This window comes from Ascaphus truei, chromosome 2 (genome assembly GCF_040206685.1).
Source record: "Ascaphus truei isolate aAscTru1 chromosome 2, aAscTru1.hap1, whole genome shotgun sequence".
Classification (NCBI taxonomy): domain Eukaryota; kingdom Metazoa; phylum Chordata; class Amphibia; order Anura; family Ascaphidae; genus Ascaphus; species Ascaphus truei.
The window spans coordinates 270,474,929-270,490,463 of NC_134484.1; the positions used below are offsets into that span (position 1 = coordinate 270,474,929).

General features: G+C 40.5%; 1 protein-coding gene across 5 annotated transcripts in view; it reads right to left on the reverse strand.

The window, feature by feature from the left end:
* Window positions 1-279: 279 nt before the first annotated feature.
* Window positions 280-15,535, reverse strand: part of LOC142487257 (carboxymethylenebutenolidase homolog) — a 134,392-nt gene continuing 119,136 nt past the window's right edge. For all 5 annotated transcript variants that reach the window (XM_075586216.1, XM_075586215.1, XM_075586213.1 and 2 more), the window contains 4 exons: window positions 10,116-10,223; window positions 8,911-9,053; window positions 1,537-1,628; window positions 280-765 (listed from right to left, as the gene is read on the reverse strand). In XM_075586216.1, the coding sequence (XP_075442331.1) occupies window positions 583-765; window positions 1,537-1,628; window positions 8,911-9,053; window positions 10,116-10,223 (526 nt within the window). In that variant the 3' untranslated portion in view covers window positions 280-582. The remainder of the gene's footprint in view (window positions 766-1,536; window positions 1,629-8,910; window positions 9,054-10,115; window positions 10,224-15,535) is intronic.

A 15,535-nucleotide genomic window follows, 5' to 3' on the forward strand; every position in this document is an offset into this window, starting at 1 on the left:
ATTCACAGTGATAAAAATACTCTACTATGGGTAGGACTGAACTAATGATTCTATTTCCCTGTTTGTAGGAGATTGGAGATATTTAGCAGTGTGCAGTTAGGTCAGGAGGTATAATTTTGTGCAGCAGAGTTTATAATGCATGTCTGGGTGGGAGTTTTTCACATATGAAAGTCTGCAGATATACATCTCAACTGCAGCCTGAAGCAAATACAGAAATCCTATTGTATGGGTATAAAAGAGGGTGAAGTGTTAAAATAACAGACATAAATGGACAAAATATTTAATTCAACCTTTATTTTCTCTATCTTATGTTTTTATGCCTAGAAAAAAAATTACGTTTGACAATTTTATATATGGTTTCAGAAAATTAAAACAATAACGGCAACAAATTTGACAATTATATCTTTGTTTGCTTGTCACTTTGATCCAGAAATGTACTTTATATTAATGTTAATAATCTGAATAAAACAATAACTGTTTGGTAAACATTATTTTGCTTACAAGACATTGAAAACAACCCTCCAAATATATAGCAACTGTAAATACAAATGCAATTGCTTTCAACAGCAGGGTAAAAGACAATTAGTTCATGTATTTATTAAGCCACTCAAGCATATCCTTTCTTGCTTCTTGAATGTAAGGTTTATCTTCAGGGTTTATCTCTTCCTTCTTTCGGTGTGCAAATCCATGGGTTTGCTTTGGAAACACCTTTACTTTAAAATCAACCTTGGCATGCTCTTTAAATTTTTGATCCAAAGATGAAACCTAGAAAACAGCATAATCAAGTCAACATTATCATGGCAAACGCACATTGCTTTTTAAAGGAAAGAATAGATTATATTTCAAAAGTTTTTCTCCCCTCCTGTTTATTCAGCATAAATATTCCATGAGCCGCTTTTTAAAATGAAATGTAATATGTAACGTAATATTTAACAGGCTAAATCAGGCACTATACCGCAATCTTTTTTTTTTTATAAGGCTCTGCATGAACTGTTCAAAAAAATGACTTGATTCCGGTACTAACAATGGTTTGCAGCTGTAAAACTGCAGTTCAAGCAATATCCTACGTGTGGTTTTTTTTTTTTAATAAGTCAGTTCGGTACTATGAGAAAATACTTGTAGCATTTAAAAAAAAAAATGTATTGTAATGTAACGAGCGTTTTTTGTTCCTATAGCAACCATTTACAAAGTCACATCTCCTTCTTCTTCTGAAACAAGCTCTGGCACATCCCTTTTTGAGCCCTTCCCTCTTTCTAGCAGTGCACCAATTGTATCTGGAAACTGCCTGGTCACATGATCTTCCACACAGCACTAAATTTTGTGAACCCCAAGCCGAATTTTCGCCGATCGATCGGCAACTGAGCTAATCACTTGTCAGTGTTCAGATTGTATTGATGCACATATAGAATGGAATTTTTTTTTTTAAACATTGGCTTGAACTGCTGCTTTAAATAAAATTAAGAAACATGGATACCAGTGAACCTGTAATAAGGCTGATAATGATAATAAACAGGATAAGTGCAGATCACGACTTACCTGCTCAAGAGGTATGAGCGGATCATTTTCACCAAAAATGAATAATGTTGGGTTTAGTAAATCATACTTATCACACTCCTCACGGACTAAGCCTGATAAAGAAAATATAATATTATATTTAACGTTTGCAGAATTTCAATCTGTCACGATAAAGCCATGAATTAGTTAAAGTTTGTGTGCAGTATGGCAACCAAGAGGTTGACACCCATAGTAAAATAACTTTTTGTTTTGTTTCCGTTGGGCAATAAGGGACAGTGTCATATAAAGCTACAGGTCCATGGCTTAAGTGGCAATCAAACAATTAAATGTATGTTTGTTTGTTCAGGAACTAACTGGGTAATATTTAGGATTAGACAGCACGACAGTAAACCCCTCTCAATAAAATAGAAGTACTGCACGCTTTATTGGACAGTTGATTTCCCATACTATTGGATAGGACCTGGAATTTATGTTTGTAGCAGTGTGACTTTTAATATTAGTTTCACCTTTAAGTTTTCCCTGTTCCTTTTTCCCCACTACACTGGCTTAGAGATAAGAGTGGGTTCTATGGGACATTGCATTTTCAGTATCACTTGTGGTATATCTTTTTACTTGAGTGCACAGTATTACTTGCCAATAGAAAACATCTTTTCAGTACACGTGTTAGTTTATCATTTAGAGTGCTGTGGGCACTTTTTAATTATATCTAGGTGTTTTTATTAAAATGACAGGGAGAGTTTGCAGGTACCCAAACGTGTTCTCGATATCTGGAAAGCCCAGCTTCAAAGCTGCTCATGTACAGCAGTGCATTCCTTGCCAAGGGTAAGTGAAGAAACACAATATTCATTACCATTACAGATTAACATTAAGAATTCATGTGCGGTACAATTCTTAGTGATGTCTGTGAGCTGCGAGTGTATCGCGTGTACCCAATCGCACTAATATGAAAACTGACAGAATATCGTTTAGAAAACTATCAAATAAGTAATTTCCCTCTCGGAGGTTACAAGTGGGACACAGCGGTCTCGGATATTTAGCCACCGCTGTTCCTGTTTACCCGCCGGAACATTTAGCCACCTGCCATTTCGCCGCCAAGGTAACCCACTAACCTTACCCTAAAAAATCCTAACCCGTTAACACCTTACCCTACAACTCCTAACGCTAGTCTTTACCCTAAAAAGCTTAACTCCTTACCCCAACTCCCTAAACGTATCCCTAACCCCAAAAAGCTTATCCTTAACCCCTTACCCTAAAAGCTTAAACCCTTACCGTAAAATCCCTAAAGTTGACCCCTAATGCTAACACATCACTTACTTTAGGGGCAAAACGGCTGACGACAGCAGCAGAGTGGTCCCATTTCGCTGTCACAGGTGGTACCTATAGTACACGTTTTTCAGATACCTCTGAGTGCAAGTATGTGGGTAGCATGAATCTGCTTACTACTGGGAACAAATGATTAATTACTTGATACTCCGTAATTAAATTGACAATTCAATAATTCCCTTCTTAAAGCTATATAGTTTTAAAAAGTCTCTAGTCAGGGGGAAGTGACAAATGGGTGATAGGAACCACCCTCACAGGCCTGTCAAGGCATTTGGTGTCTTTCACAGATGAATGAGGGGAGGGGTATAAGAATGTGTGTTTGAACCCTACAAGGCAGACAGTATAGGTTTTCTGTTTTATTTATTTATATTTTATAAACTGTCTGATCCCATGTACTGTATGTCTGTATGTCTGTCTGGTCCCATGCACTATACGCCTTTTCTAATGTTAAATCTAAAATAGAATAAGTACTATCTTTGAGCTCTAATTGACCCTATTACCTTTTAAAGCGATTGACCTCATTTTTGGACACATTTTGCTATATTAGGTTTTTTTTCTTTAACCCCTTTATTGCCAAGGGTTTTTGCAACTTTGTGGGCACACACATTTTCAAACTTTTGGTATACATTTGTTGAAGTATTATTCCTGTGAGCAGCTTTATATGTACCTGTGAAAACGATGTATTCCCGTTTTAAGTACAAGTTGAGCTTTACATTGGTATATTTTCTTAATATCGTTCCAGATATCTATAACCAATTAATTAATTTGATTAAAATGAATACTATATGAATACAGTAGGTTTACATACTTTTTTGGGTCAAAACAAGCCCCAAATTAGCATGACTTTTAAAAACTGAAAATTTCAGGCCTAACCAGCTTCATCAAAAAGGCAAAACTACCGCTAGCAGAAAAATAAACCTACAAAAAAGGGTGACCAGATTTCCAAAAGTAAAAACTGGGACACAATAAAAATGTATTTATAAAATAATCTCTGGTATGTGTCTGTATGCTGTATGCTGACTCCAATCAATTGAGAGAAAATTAATAATAATACAATTTGGTATGTGTCTGTATGCTGACTCCAATCAATTGAGAGATAATTGATCATCTAATTAACTATTTGATGTGTCTGAGTTGATTAGGCAAACCCCTCCCGTAAGTGTTAGTCAAATGCATGTGATTAGGGTACTTAAATCAGTGTAACTTGGCTGTGAGCCATATGGCTGTGTAACATCAAAAGAGTCACATCTTAAGTGTCATATCTAAAGTGTCTACAAGAGTTAATTTTGGAGGTGAAGATTGGAGGAAGATCTGCACTCTGCATTACAACTTTGCCACTGTGAGACATTAACTTTTAACATCTGTGATTATTTGTTCATTTTTATCCTCCATTACCTATGAAGTCTCTTCTCCTGCATCTTACTATGCCCTCCCTACTGCTTTTTCTGTTTACTGTTTCCTCGCTCCTTTGTGAATGACTCTGTTCTCTCCAACATCCCCACTCCATCATTATTTATACACCCCTCTCCCAACAACTTTTATACCCCTCAATAAAAAAACATGCACACAAATCCTCTATTCACACCCTCTAGCTACTCCTTCCCACTGCTGGGGATCTCCCCATAGCCTGAAGTCAGACATACACACCTGATCTCACTCATGCGTCCCTGCCATCTCTTCCCCTGTAAATGGTGTTAACCTTTTCATTTAATACTGACCAGCCTTAAATCTCACCCAACAAATCAAGTATCCCAATAGCGTGCACTCATGGCTATTGTCCCACACTCAGTCTCAGCACTGCCATCTATAGCATTTACTCCCTCACCTACTGTCTTTGTAAGTTTCCCATTAAACCTCTTAGATTTTAAGCTCTTCGGGGCAGGGATTTCCTTTCCTATTGTCTGATTTTGCTGCACTTATTGTATAATTATAATTCCCTGTACTGTATTCTTTGTGAAGCGCTGAGTACACTTTTGGCGCTATATAAATAAAGACATACAATCCCTCCCCCCTCTTCTCTATCCCACCCCCTTCTTTCTATTTCTCCCCCCTCCTCTCTATCCCCCCCCCATTCTTTCCCTCCCTCGCCTCTCTTTCCCTCCCCCATACTCTCTATCTCTCCCTCCCCCCCCAATCCTCTCTCTGCTCTCCGCCCCATCCCCTCTCTCTCCCCTTCCCCATCCTCTATCTCTCCCCTTCCCATCCTCTCTGCCTATCGCCCCAGCTAAACCGGGAAGTCACCATACTACAAAAGTATACATTTTCTGAAACTACATACCCCAAGGAATTCAAACATGGGTAGCATGTCTTTCCCTACAATAAGTTCTGGATGCAAATCTTTGTTAAAACAATGTAAGTTTATGAGAAAAATGTAAATACTATCAACTTCAAACTTTACATCAACATTTCTCAAACCTACGCAATGTAATCTTGGACATAAATATAAAATGGTGTTGCCCCGAGTACACTGATACCAGATATACAGTATATAGCTGTATATACACTATTTTCATAAAAAGAGCCTCCAACTTAATAAGATTGTGTAAGGATCTTCACATCCGGATTTTCCATAGCTGTAAGCAAAAAGGTGCTCGCTCTCATTGGAAAGGAAATACTACCCCATAAAGTATATATTTACTGGGTATTCACACCACAAGCTATTTAGACATGGAATCTTTGTGAAAACAGGTGTCTTATGTTTTCTCATAAATTACACTAATTTGATAAGACAAAACACCCCTATAGCATAAAAATGAAGTGCAGAGATGGCTATTTTGTCTTTCCCCAGAAGAATATGTTGTCGGGAGTAACACTTTCACTGCCATGGGCAGTGCATTTTTCTTTACCCCAATTTTTTTTTTTACCCATTTTCACTGCAATGGGTAGCATGGGGTCATTGTAATTTGCGCAATAACATTTTTGAGCTGTGATTTCTGTGTCAGTGTTGTGGTGTACAGACTATACAGCATATAAACAGTAGCATTTTAAATTAGTGTTGTTCCATGTGCATATTTAGTCATGAGACCTCATCAATTTAATTTGTACATAAAAAATAAGGAATCGTTTTTCAAACTTTGCAATACAGTATTTAATCCAAATTGCCTAAATAAGCTATGTTCCACAGCGTAAAATATAACATTTAAAACATTTTATTTTTGCTTAGTTAATATTTTTACATGAAAAAAAGGGTAGTGGGTTCCAAACTAGCTGTGGAAAGATTTCTTATATTTTCTGAAAGGAGACATTTAGAAATCAATCCCAGAATCCTGGGATGGGTTACGTTAAACTGCCATATATAGGTGATGATATGCCTTTCCCCAGGGTGGAGATGAATTTTGATGCTACCTGCTAAGCATGGTTTTATCCTTTACAAATATGGGTTAACATTAAGTGACACAGGATACTACCAAAGTCAAACAAGGCTGATTCCATATTTGTAGGAATAACAATGTGTCTGTGGGATTACGTGCCATTGAAGTGTTGAAATACATTGTACTGTATATGCAACACGTTTTGGAGTTGATTTTCATGAGACACCTCAGGAACAATTTTACAGATGTTCTTGGCGAGGGATGAGAATGGTGCTGCTCCCTCATTTTGTGCAGTGGAGAGGGGTACACTCCCACTCTTAATGGGAATGGATTACTGAAATAATCCTCAAACCCCTCATGATTTGGGGGGTTTGGTTTACCAAAAAAGCATTTATATAAAAAGCATTTATATAAAACATAAACAATAATATTCAACAGAACATGACATTGAGAAGTATCACTGTTTTCTGATCTGTCTGTATGAAGAAAAGGTATTTTAAGATTTTTTTTACTGGGTCTGTGTATGTCCCACCGTGGAAACTATCCTTGCTGTTAAAGACTGTGAATTGCTAGTTTCTTTTCAAAATAACTGTGCAAAGTACCCCATTGCAAAGTTTTCCCAGTACCCAAAAACTAATTTTGCACGAGTACCAGATGTGGCAACACAATGTTAAAATGGCGTTGCTACCGGTGGAATGTATGCTTTGCATCTGGAGGAAAATGTCGTTCCCTGCCAGAGGCAAGCTACCGTATGCGTGCATGTGGCGCATACCAAAGACTGTGAATCAAAGTTGTGCACCAGAAGCTGAGAAAATGATTAGTTCTCAAAATACCAGTGTGAGTGCTGAAGTGCAAATGTTTCCAGCTCGGAAAGCTACAATTGCAAAGTACCGAAGATGGGAGCTGGAGTGTTAGATGTGGGCTGGAGAAGCCAGCTACTAGAGTTTCTCAGAGAAAGGGTCGTTCCTGACAGTGGAACGGTTGGTGCATAGGGACTATAGTTCAATTTGTAATGCACCCAGGGTGAGAGCCAAATATTTTTTTGCAGAATTATAGTGAGCCCAAATCCTTGCTAAAATAATTTTTGCATGAGTCATTGGGACAGAGATTCCGGCCAAAGAGTGCGAGATGTGCATGGATGCCACTATGTGCAGAACCAGTTGCAGAGTGGTGCAAAAGCATAGTCATGCCCTCCCAAAACTATCCAATGGCAGTCCACTGTGATAGGAGGATAACGACCACATATTACAGGGACCTACAAAGGGCCTGGAGCCTGGTCTCCATGACCACGAAAGGAAAGGTGGTGGTGGGGATTTCTTTCTTTGCCAAGCCCCTCCTGTTTAATCCGGCAATGGGGGCTCGGATCTTGGACACGCCCTATATCCGCCGCCGACTAACCCTGGTGTGAGTCACCAGAGTCGGGTTTTTCCTGGACTACGAGTGACGGAACTGGGCAGAGACACAGGTGCTTGCTGACCCTATGGGTCTGCCTACTGCCGGCATCCCTCGTCGTCTGATCCCAAAGTTTCCCCCAACTCATGCACCTTCTTCAAGGGGGTATTGCAGACCGGAGAGCCCTGCCCACCTTTCACCCACGCTCTCTGGATTTTTGCATGGGACCTAAACCATGGCAACTCCCTCAGGCTCCTCTCCTCCCCAACCTCAGTTGGAGGACAGGTCCTTGGCATGTTTCGACAGCATGCGAGGAAAGGGCTGTACTCTCTAGTGCTCCATATAGTGCACTACCTTGCCCTCATCGCCTGCACTCATACCATCTGGAAGTGGGTACTACCAGAAAATGAGGGCGAAAGGCCCTAGTGGAGGGAACTCTATTCCGAGTTGGGTCCTTGCCCCAGGTTCTGAGTTGGACAGTCCTTCACAGTGCACTGAGCATGGGAGTGTACCGTGCCCATTTCACAGACTCCCCTGCCACTTGCTCATTTTGTGGTGAGCGAGAGTCCGTGTACCATATTTATTTTAGTTATGCCAGACTGCAGCCCCTCTTATCCACCTTAAGGAGCCATTTCCTGCAGTTCTGGCTGCATTTCCCCCCACCCCCATCTATTTATTTTTGGGCACCCAGTGTCCGGAACAATAAGCCTGGGGATCTTTCATCAACCTGATCCTGGCATTGGCTAAGCTCTAGCCATTTATAAGACCAGGAAACATCATTTGGAGAGGAAGATCCCAATGAACATTGTGGCAATGTTCCGGGCACTGGAACACATACGCCGATTCCACTGGGTTGGTTCCAGAGTTTGCCTCCCAGTGGGCGCCAGGTGGGGTGCTCCGCTCGGTATTCCCCATATGGATTTCTTTATATAAAATGTAAATTTTTAGGGCACACAATTTTCTTTTACAGTGCACTTGCTATTGGTTTATTTTCATATGTGATTGTCAGGTTTCTTTTTGTCCTATTTTGTTCTGAAAAACAAAGTAGGATTACAGTTCAACTGGTTGGCTGGCTTGGTCAGCCAGTCAGGTAAACCAGAATAAAAAAGACCTCCTCCAATATATCTTACTGAATACCTTTTTTTTTAAACAAATGTCATACCGTGAGGTACAGTATTAACATGCCAACATGTTCGATGTTGCCGTGATACTGCGGCTACATGAATAGGCCCCAAAGAATCTTAAAACCTGCCTCTTCCTTTCCATTTGCTTCCATTCTGCAGATTATTTGTTAGTATTTGTAAAGATTGTGGTAATGCTAGGCCTTGAAGTCGATCATGCATTCAATTCACAAAAAAACTCATCTTACCATAGAAGGCAACCCCAGCTTTCAGTTCTGGATATTTAAGCATAAGATAATGGGTCACAATTCCTCCCCAGCAAAAGCCAATAATGCCTATCGTCTTTGCGTGACACTGATCTTTTAAATACTTGAGGACAGCATCAACCTCTCTGAAATATAACAGGGAGTAATTAAATCACAATTATTATACATTTCCTTAGCTTTGTTTTTTCGCTGTTGGTCTCATTATTTGCTTTTTAGAGTGGCCTTGTGGTAACGTTATTATTAATAAACATATTAAGAGAACCCAGATGAATACATAGTTCCAGCAACTAATAAACTAAGAATGCAAAAATAGATTGTAAGCTCTTTGGGGCAGGAATTAACTGCTTTGTAAAATTATGTGCACAGCATTCCTCCATTAGACACCACTACATATACACATAAATGATTATTCATATTTTGGAAAACAAATATATGCACATATTTTTGAAGCTCTACTTAATGCTGTTACTCTTCCATGTTTCTGTTGTATTCAGATTTTGAATGTATTTGAAGTAGCATACTGTATTCTAGCAGTGACTGGCAAAAAATTAGAAAGAGAGATGTCAACCTCAAAGGTCCATTATCAGTGAGACTTGGGGTTTGGGGCAAGAAAATGGTAATCTCATAGAAAAGTTCTGCCTTTTAACAGTAAGACTGTATTAATGTTTATGAGACTGTCAATGCAAAAAATAATAACGATAGTTGACATGTCTGGACCTAAAATGTAGTCATTTTCATGACACTCACTAAAAAGTTAAAATAGGAGCTTTTAAAAGGTAGGATTGTTATGGTCTGTTGCTAGTTATAATCCCTGATTCAAGAAAATAATGCTTTATAGGGCTGAAGGAGTTGCTCAGTGGTTATGTCACTGCCTTTTAAGCAGACCAAATCCCAGAATCATCTTTCCTTGTGACCTTGGGCAAGTCATTTTTTATTTCCCTGTGCCTGACGCACCAAAATTAGATTGTAAACTCTATGAGGCTGGAACTCATTGTGCCTCCAAAAATGACATGTACAACACTGTGTACATTGTCAGTTCTATATAAGATAAAGATATTATCATTTACAGTATATAACTTATGAAATAGCACCGCTTGGTAAATATCTTAATAGTAATAAAACTGAAACGTGGCCTAGTAATTTAGAGCCCACTCATTTACTGTGTGTACATGCAATACCATTCTTACTTGTCCACTTTATTTGCGGGCCGAGTTTCAAGCCAATCAAAAAAGGTGGCACCGTCATTGGTTGGCATCCAGGGCTCTTTTCCCACGAAAAAGTCAGCGAGGACGGCTCTGTATTAAAATTATTTTATGAGAGAAAAATCCATGAAATTATAGTTAAATTAAACAAACGTATTCTAACACACATTTTATTACTAAAGTATTTTGTCTTCTTTTCTACATTGCTTTCTTCATTTCATAGTTGAAACTTACTCAACACTTACAAGAGTTGTTGAGTTCAGGCTGTAAAAAATCAAGGGCTACATGAACAAAATCATATTTTTTATCACAAAGTTGTCTTTGATAAATACCCAGAATACCTTTCTGCCAGCACTTCCATCTGCTTCAGGTTCATAACTTTCACTAGCTAAAAGTCTAATGCAGAAATTTCATACACTGAAAATGGACTGATAATAATAATAATAATAATAATAATAATAAATAATAATACGAATGGGACTCAAAACACTTGTTACATTGTTACAAAAAAAGGGAAAAAGAAGAAAACATTTAAGGTTATAAACAAGACCAAACACAAGAAAATAATATAAACACAAATACTAGACAGCACACGTGCTGGATAAGCAAATCTAATAAGGAGGTGCACAAGGGAACAGGGAGGAACCTAATTCCTCCCAGTAAACATACACACAAAACAAATGTTCCCGGCACTCAAAGTGATACGGCATAGGCAAATGGATCAGCCAAAAGGATTTAATGGTATATAGGCATACCCCGCATTAACGTACGCAATGGGACCGGAGCATGTATGTAAAGCGAAAATGTACTTAAAGTGAAGCACTACCTTTTTTCCACTTATCGATGCATGTACTGTACTGCAAACATCATATACGTGCATAACTGATGTAAATAACGCATGTGTAACAGGCTCTCTAGTCTCCCCTCTTGCACACAGCTTCGGTGCAGGTAGGGAGCCGGTATTGCTGTTCAGGACGTACTGACAGGCGCATGCGTGAGCTGCCGTTTGACTATTGGGCGATATGTACTTACTCGCGAGTGTACTTAAAGTGAGTGTCCTTAAAGCGGGGTATGCCTGTATATATAAAAAAAGAAATACACAATACAAGCTGAATGATGACTGCTGATGTCTATAAGCAAAACGATGCACAGTAAAGGATAATGAGATATGAAAAAACTAAAACAGGGCTTTATCCCTCTGGATTCCAATCGTGCTGGCAGCATTTCTTTACTTCACAAAGTCTATGTTCAGGATATCATATTCCGTGAGAACTCCTCTTTGCCAGCTATCACTAATTTTGCATCAGTTTATGCTCATAGCTGTTGTCCTGTGTTCTGACCTCATTATACACTAGTCTGATGTTCTTTACCTCAGGGATTTTAGTCACAGGGTATAGGGAAGTACCAGGGGACTACGGTCTCCCTGGGAACGGGCCTGAAGAAGGGGTTTCATACCCCGAAACGTTCATTGCCCCCCTTGCCCTGGACTTTCCTTCCTCACCCCCCTTCTTTTCCTTTTCCCATCCTTCCCTCCCTTCCCTGTGTCTATCCCTCTTTTAGTTTTTTTAGATCTCATTATCCTTTACTGTGCATCTTTTTGTGTATAGACATCAGAAGTCATCATTCAGCTTGTATTGTGTATTTGTTTTTTTATATATAGCATTAAATCCTTTTGGCTGATCCATTTGCCTATGCCATATTACTTTGAGTGCCGGGAACATTTGTTTTGTGTTCATTAATTAAATGCGTGAGTTAACAGGTAGCCTGTTTTTATAGATTTCCAAAGAGGGAGCCTCTTGAACTGTATGAGGCAGACTGTTCCAAAGAGAGGGAGCAGTGTGACTAAAAGCTCAGGTCCTAAAGCAAGTCAAGGAGATTTGGGAACTGTTAAGAGTCCTTCATCAGCAGATCAAAGTGAGATAATTGGAGTGTAGGATACAAGAAGCTCTTTTAGATAGCTGGGACCCTGGTCATGTACAGTAGTGCTTTGAATGTCAACAAGCCAATCTTGAAATAAATTTGCCATTTTACAGGCATTCTCCAGTGCAGAGAAAGGAGAACGGGTGCCATGTGGGAAAAACAGGTCTGGTTAGTTAACAACCTGGCCACAGCATTCTGCACCAGCTGCAGGCGGTATGGACAAAAAGTTTGACAAAGTCCCTCACGCAACTCTCCACAGAGACCAGAATTTCCTCAAACAAAAACTTCCCCTTTTCCCAGCACACTCAGAAACCATCCAACATCATGCAGTTCTAGGCATTGTGGTTGTGCTGTATGACAAGAGCAGAACAATAACTCCCAGCATCCTTTCCTTGTTTCTGAATAAGGAGATAATTTAAAAGTGCATCGATTCCTCTAAGCATTACAAGATCTAAAAACTGGTGCTTATCCACATATCATTAGTTAGAAATTGCTGTTCTAGGATATATCAAGTGCATTACACATGAAACAAAAATATATACAGCTCATCCCCGTTATAGCGTGATCTGCTACAACGTGGATCCGCTTATAACGCGGTCTGTGTGGTTCCTGATTTAAAAAATCTCTGTTTTGGTTTTTGTTTTGCGAAATGGCTGGGTTGAGGACTTACCCAGCATCTGCAGCTCTTTCCTCTCTGCAGCTTGGGAGCACATTCACTTGTCTTAGACAGGTGTAAGGAATCCACACCTGAGTTTACTGGTTACCTTTGCCTTGCAGACCTGGGCAGTCCTGGAACACTCCACATGGTATCTACAGCAGCTGTGCAAGCTATTTACTGCAGCTCCAGCCTGTGCTCTCTCATTGGAAGAATGCTCTTACACTCCCCCTTCTGAGATTGGCCCGCTGACTTTTAAATACTGCATTCCCACAATCCCTCTCTGCCGAGCATAATCCTTCTTGGATGTTACCTGTGTTTTGCCACAAGCTGCTGGCTTGTTATCCCTCGTTACTTATCTCTCTTGTTATTGTTCTAGTTCCTTGTACTCGTTACAGTTTCCACCAGGCCTGCTGCTGAGGCCTGAGTTCCTGGTTCACAGAGGCCTGTGTTTTGCCTGCCTGGATTCTACTACCTGCTGCATTCACCCCCAGCAGAGGTATTGTTTGGATGCCGTGGCCTGCATCTCTCTCTCCCTTTGCAGAGGCCTGCTTGAACTTTTGCGCTGAAGCACGGGGTTACCAGTACTGCCTGGCGGTGTGCCCACTCCGGTCAGTCTTCCCTCTCCTAGACCGGCGCCATGGGCCGTGGACGCCACGCGCGCAAACCCCGTTCCCGACCTGCAATGAGTATGCTGAAGCAGAAGGACCAGCTTGATTTCTTGTTGCCGACTCCCTGCTTGGACTATGACTATCCAAATATCTCCTACCCCGATTCTGTCTCGTCCAACGACTATGCTGTTCTCTCCAGCCCTGAACCCGGCCTGTTTGACTATGAACTTTACACTCCAGACCAGTCTGCGCGGTCTAAGGTCGGTGAATATATAACCCCACCTCAGCCCCGCGGTCCGGACTCGGTTTGTGGCGAGCACAACCGTAACAACAGGTCTGTAACCCTGCTTTTTGCCAATAAAAAAGAATAGCTGTCTGTGAGTAGGTCTACTGGCTGTGCATCAAATCTCAGGCTGTGCTGAAAGCTGTGTAATGCAGCAAGCATAAGCTTATACGGGTTCCATGTAAAATGGATTTGAGGCAAAAGGTGACATTGTGTGCTCATTTGCTAGTCATTTCCCAGAATCCCTTGCCGCAGTGGAAGCACTGTATGCTAGGTGTAATGGCGAAAAGCAGGGTTGCAGACCTGTCCAAGTCATGTGAATGTGCTCACAAATTATATATTTATATATTTATATATATTTATAAACATATATTTATAAAAATCAAAAACAAATAGTCGATACCGTTCTGTGGCTAACTAAATGCCTTTATTTGTGCAAGCTTTCGAGATACACTGATCTCTTCTTTGGGTGATGTTACAATTTATTAAGCCCAAAAACTTTCTTAGAAACAAGGCAACTGGAATGTTATCTGTGGGTTATTAGGGTGACCATTGACTGCTATAGTGGCTTATCATGCCAGTATTATATGGGTATGATGTACTACTATGCCAATCAATGAGTCGAGGGTGGGTATAGTGGTCCCGTGGTGGGTGGTTAGGTCTCCTGGGTGGGTAGCAGGGGATGGGAGGTTAACCCCTTAATTACTTTAGCGGTTAATAACCGCTAAGGGGTTAGGGGCCATTAGATTGTATTATTAATTGTATTCTTTCTGGCAATGGAGGAAATGGCCCTGCAGTTTTTTGACGAGAATGCCCTTCATGATGGGAGGGGTAAGTAGAAAGGTTTATTTACTTTATTTATGCTGGCTAGCTAATGTTTGATTTAATAATGGGCAAATGAGCTATTATCCATATCTGGGGCCCTGTACTGTGGCGCGAGGGACCTGTGCTGCGGCGGGGGGGGTGAGCGGTCTTCCGGAGACAGCGAACAGTTTCACGAAGTTATTCAGGCACCCCTCACGTTCTCCGTGCGCGTGCGCGTGCGCATGCGCCGTGCGGCTCGTGAGGTGTGGATGTTGCCTGCCAGTTCCCTCTGCTCCTCTGCGGTTCGTCGTGTAATGACCCAGCGGGGTCATGTGACGTCACGGCATGGCAACGTGACCCCGCGGGGTCATTTTACACCAGTTAAAGTTGCACAAACATGACATTAAAGTTTGTTAAAACTATTAAAAATTGAATAAAAATTAACACAAATGAAGTGATCACATATACTGTACCCTGTATAATAAAAAAAAAATGCTGTACTGTGTGTAAAATAGAATCAAACATTGTAATAAAAAAAGTGACACGTACACACACCTCTGACCCCTCTGCCATTTTAATCATACAACACACTGTGCTGTCTTAGAGCTGGTAAAATACATACTGTACTCAGGTACTGTACTTAAGCCCTCCAGATCAGTTGTTAAAAGCCTCAGGTTTTCAACACTAGGAAAAAACTGAAGACCCCAGGCAGGTAGAAATGGCGGAAACTTCAACCAAACATAAGAGGTTTACTGTCAAAGAAAAAATTGCTGCGCTTGACAGAATAAAATCTGGAGTCACGCAAACCAAAGTGGCTAGAGACCTAGGACTGAATGAGTCTACAGTTCGCGGATGGAAAAAGGAGGAGGAGAAAGTTCGTGATGCAGTAAAATCCATAGAAACAGACGATGGACTGAAGCGTAATCGTTTGCGTGAACCTAAAGACAGCCAGTTGGATAAAGCTGTTTTTCAGTGGTTTGTCCAAGAAAGATCCGAAGGCATACCTCTGTCTGGACCCCATCTGCAAACGCAAGCCAAAAAGTTTCACAGCCAACTTCACGGCAATGCTTCAACCTCCTTCGCGGCAAGTATTGGATGGCTAGATCGCTTTAAAAGGCGACATCGAATAAGT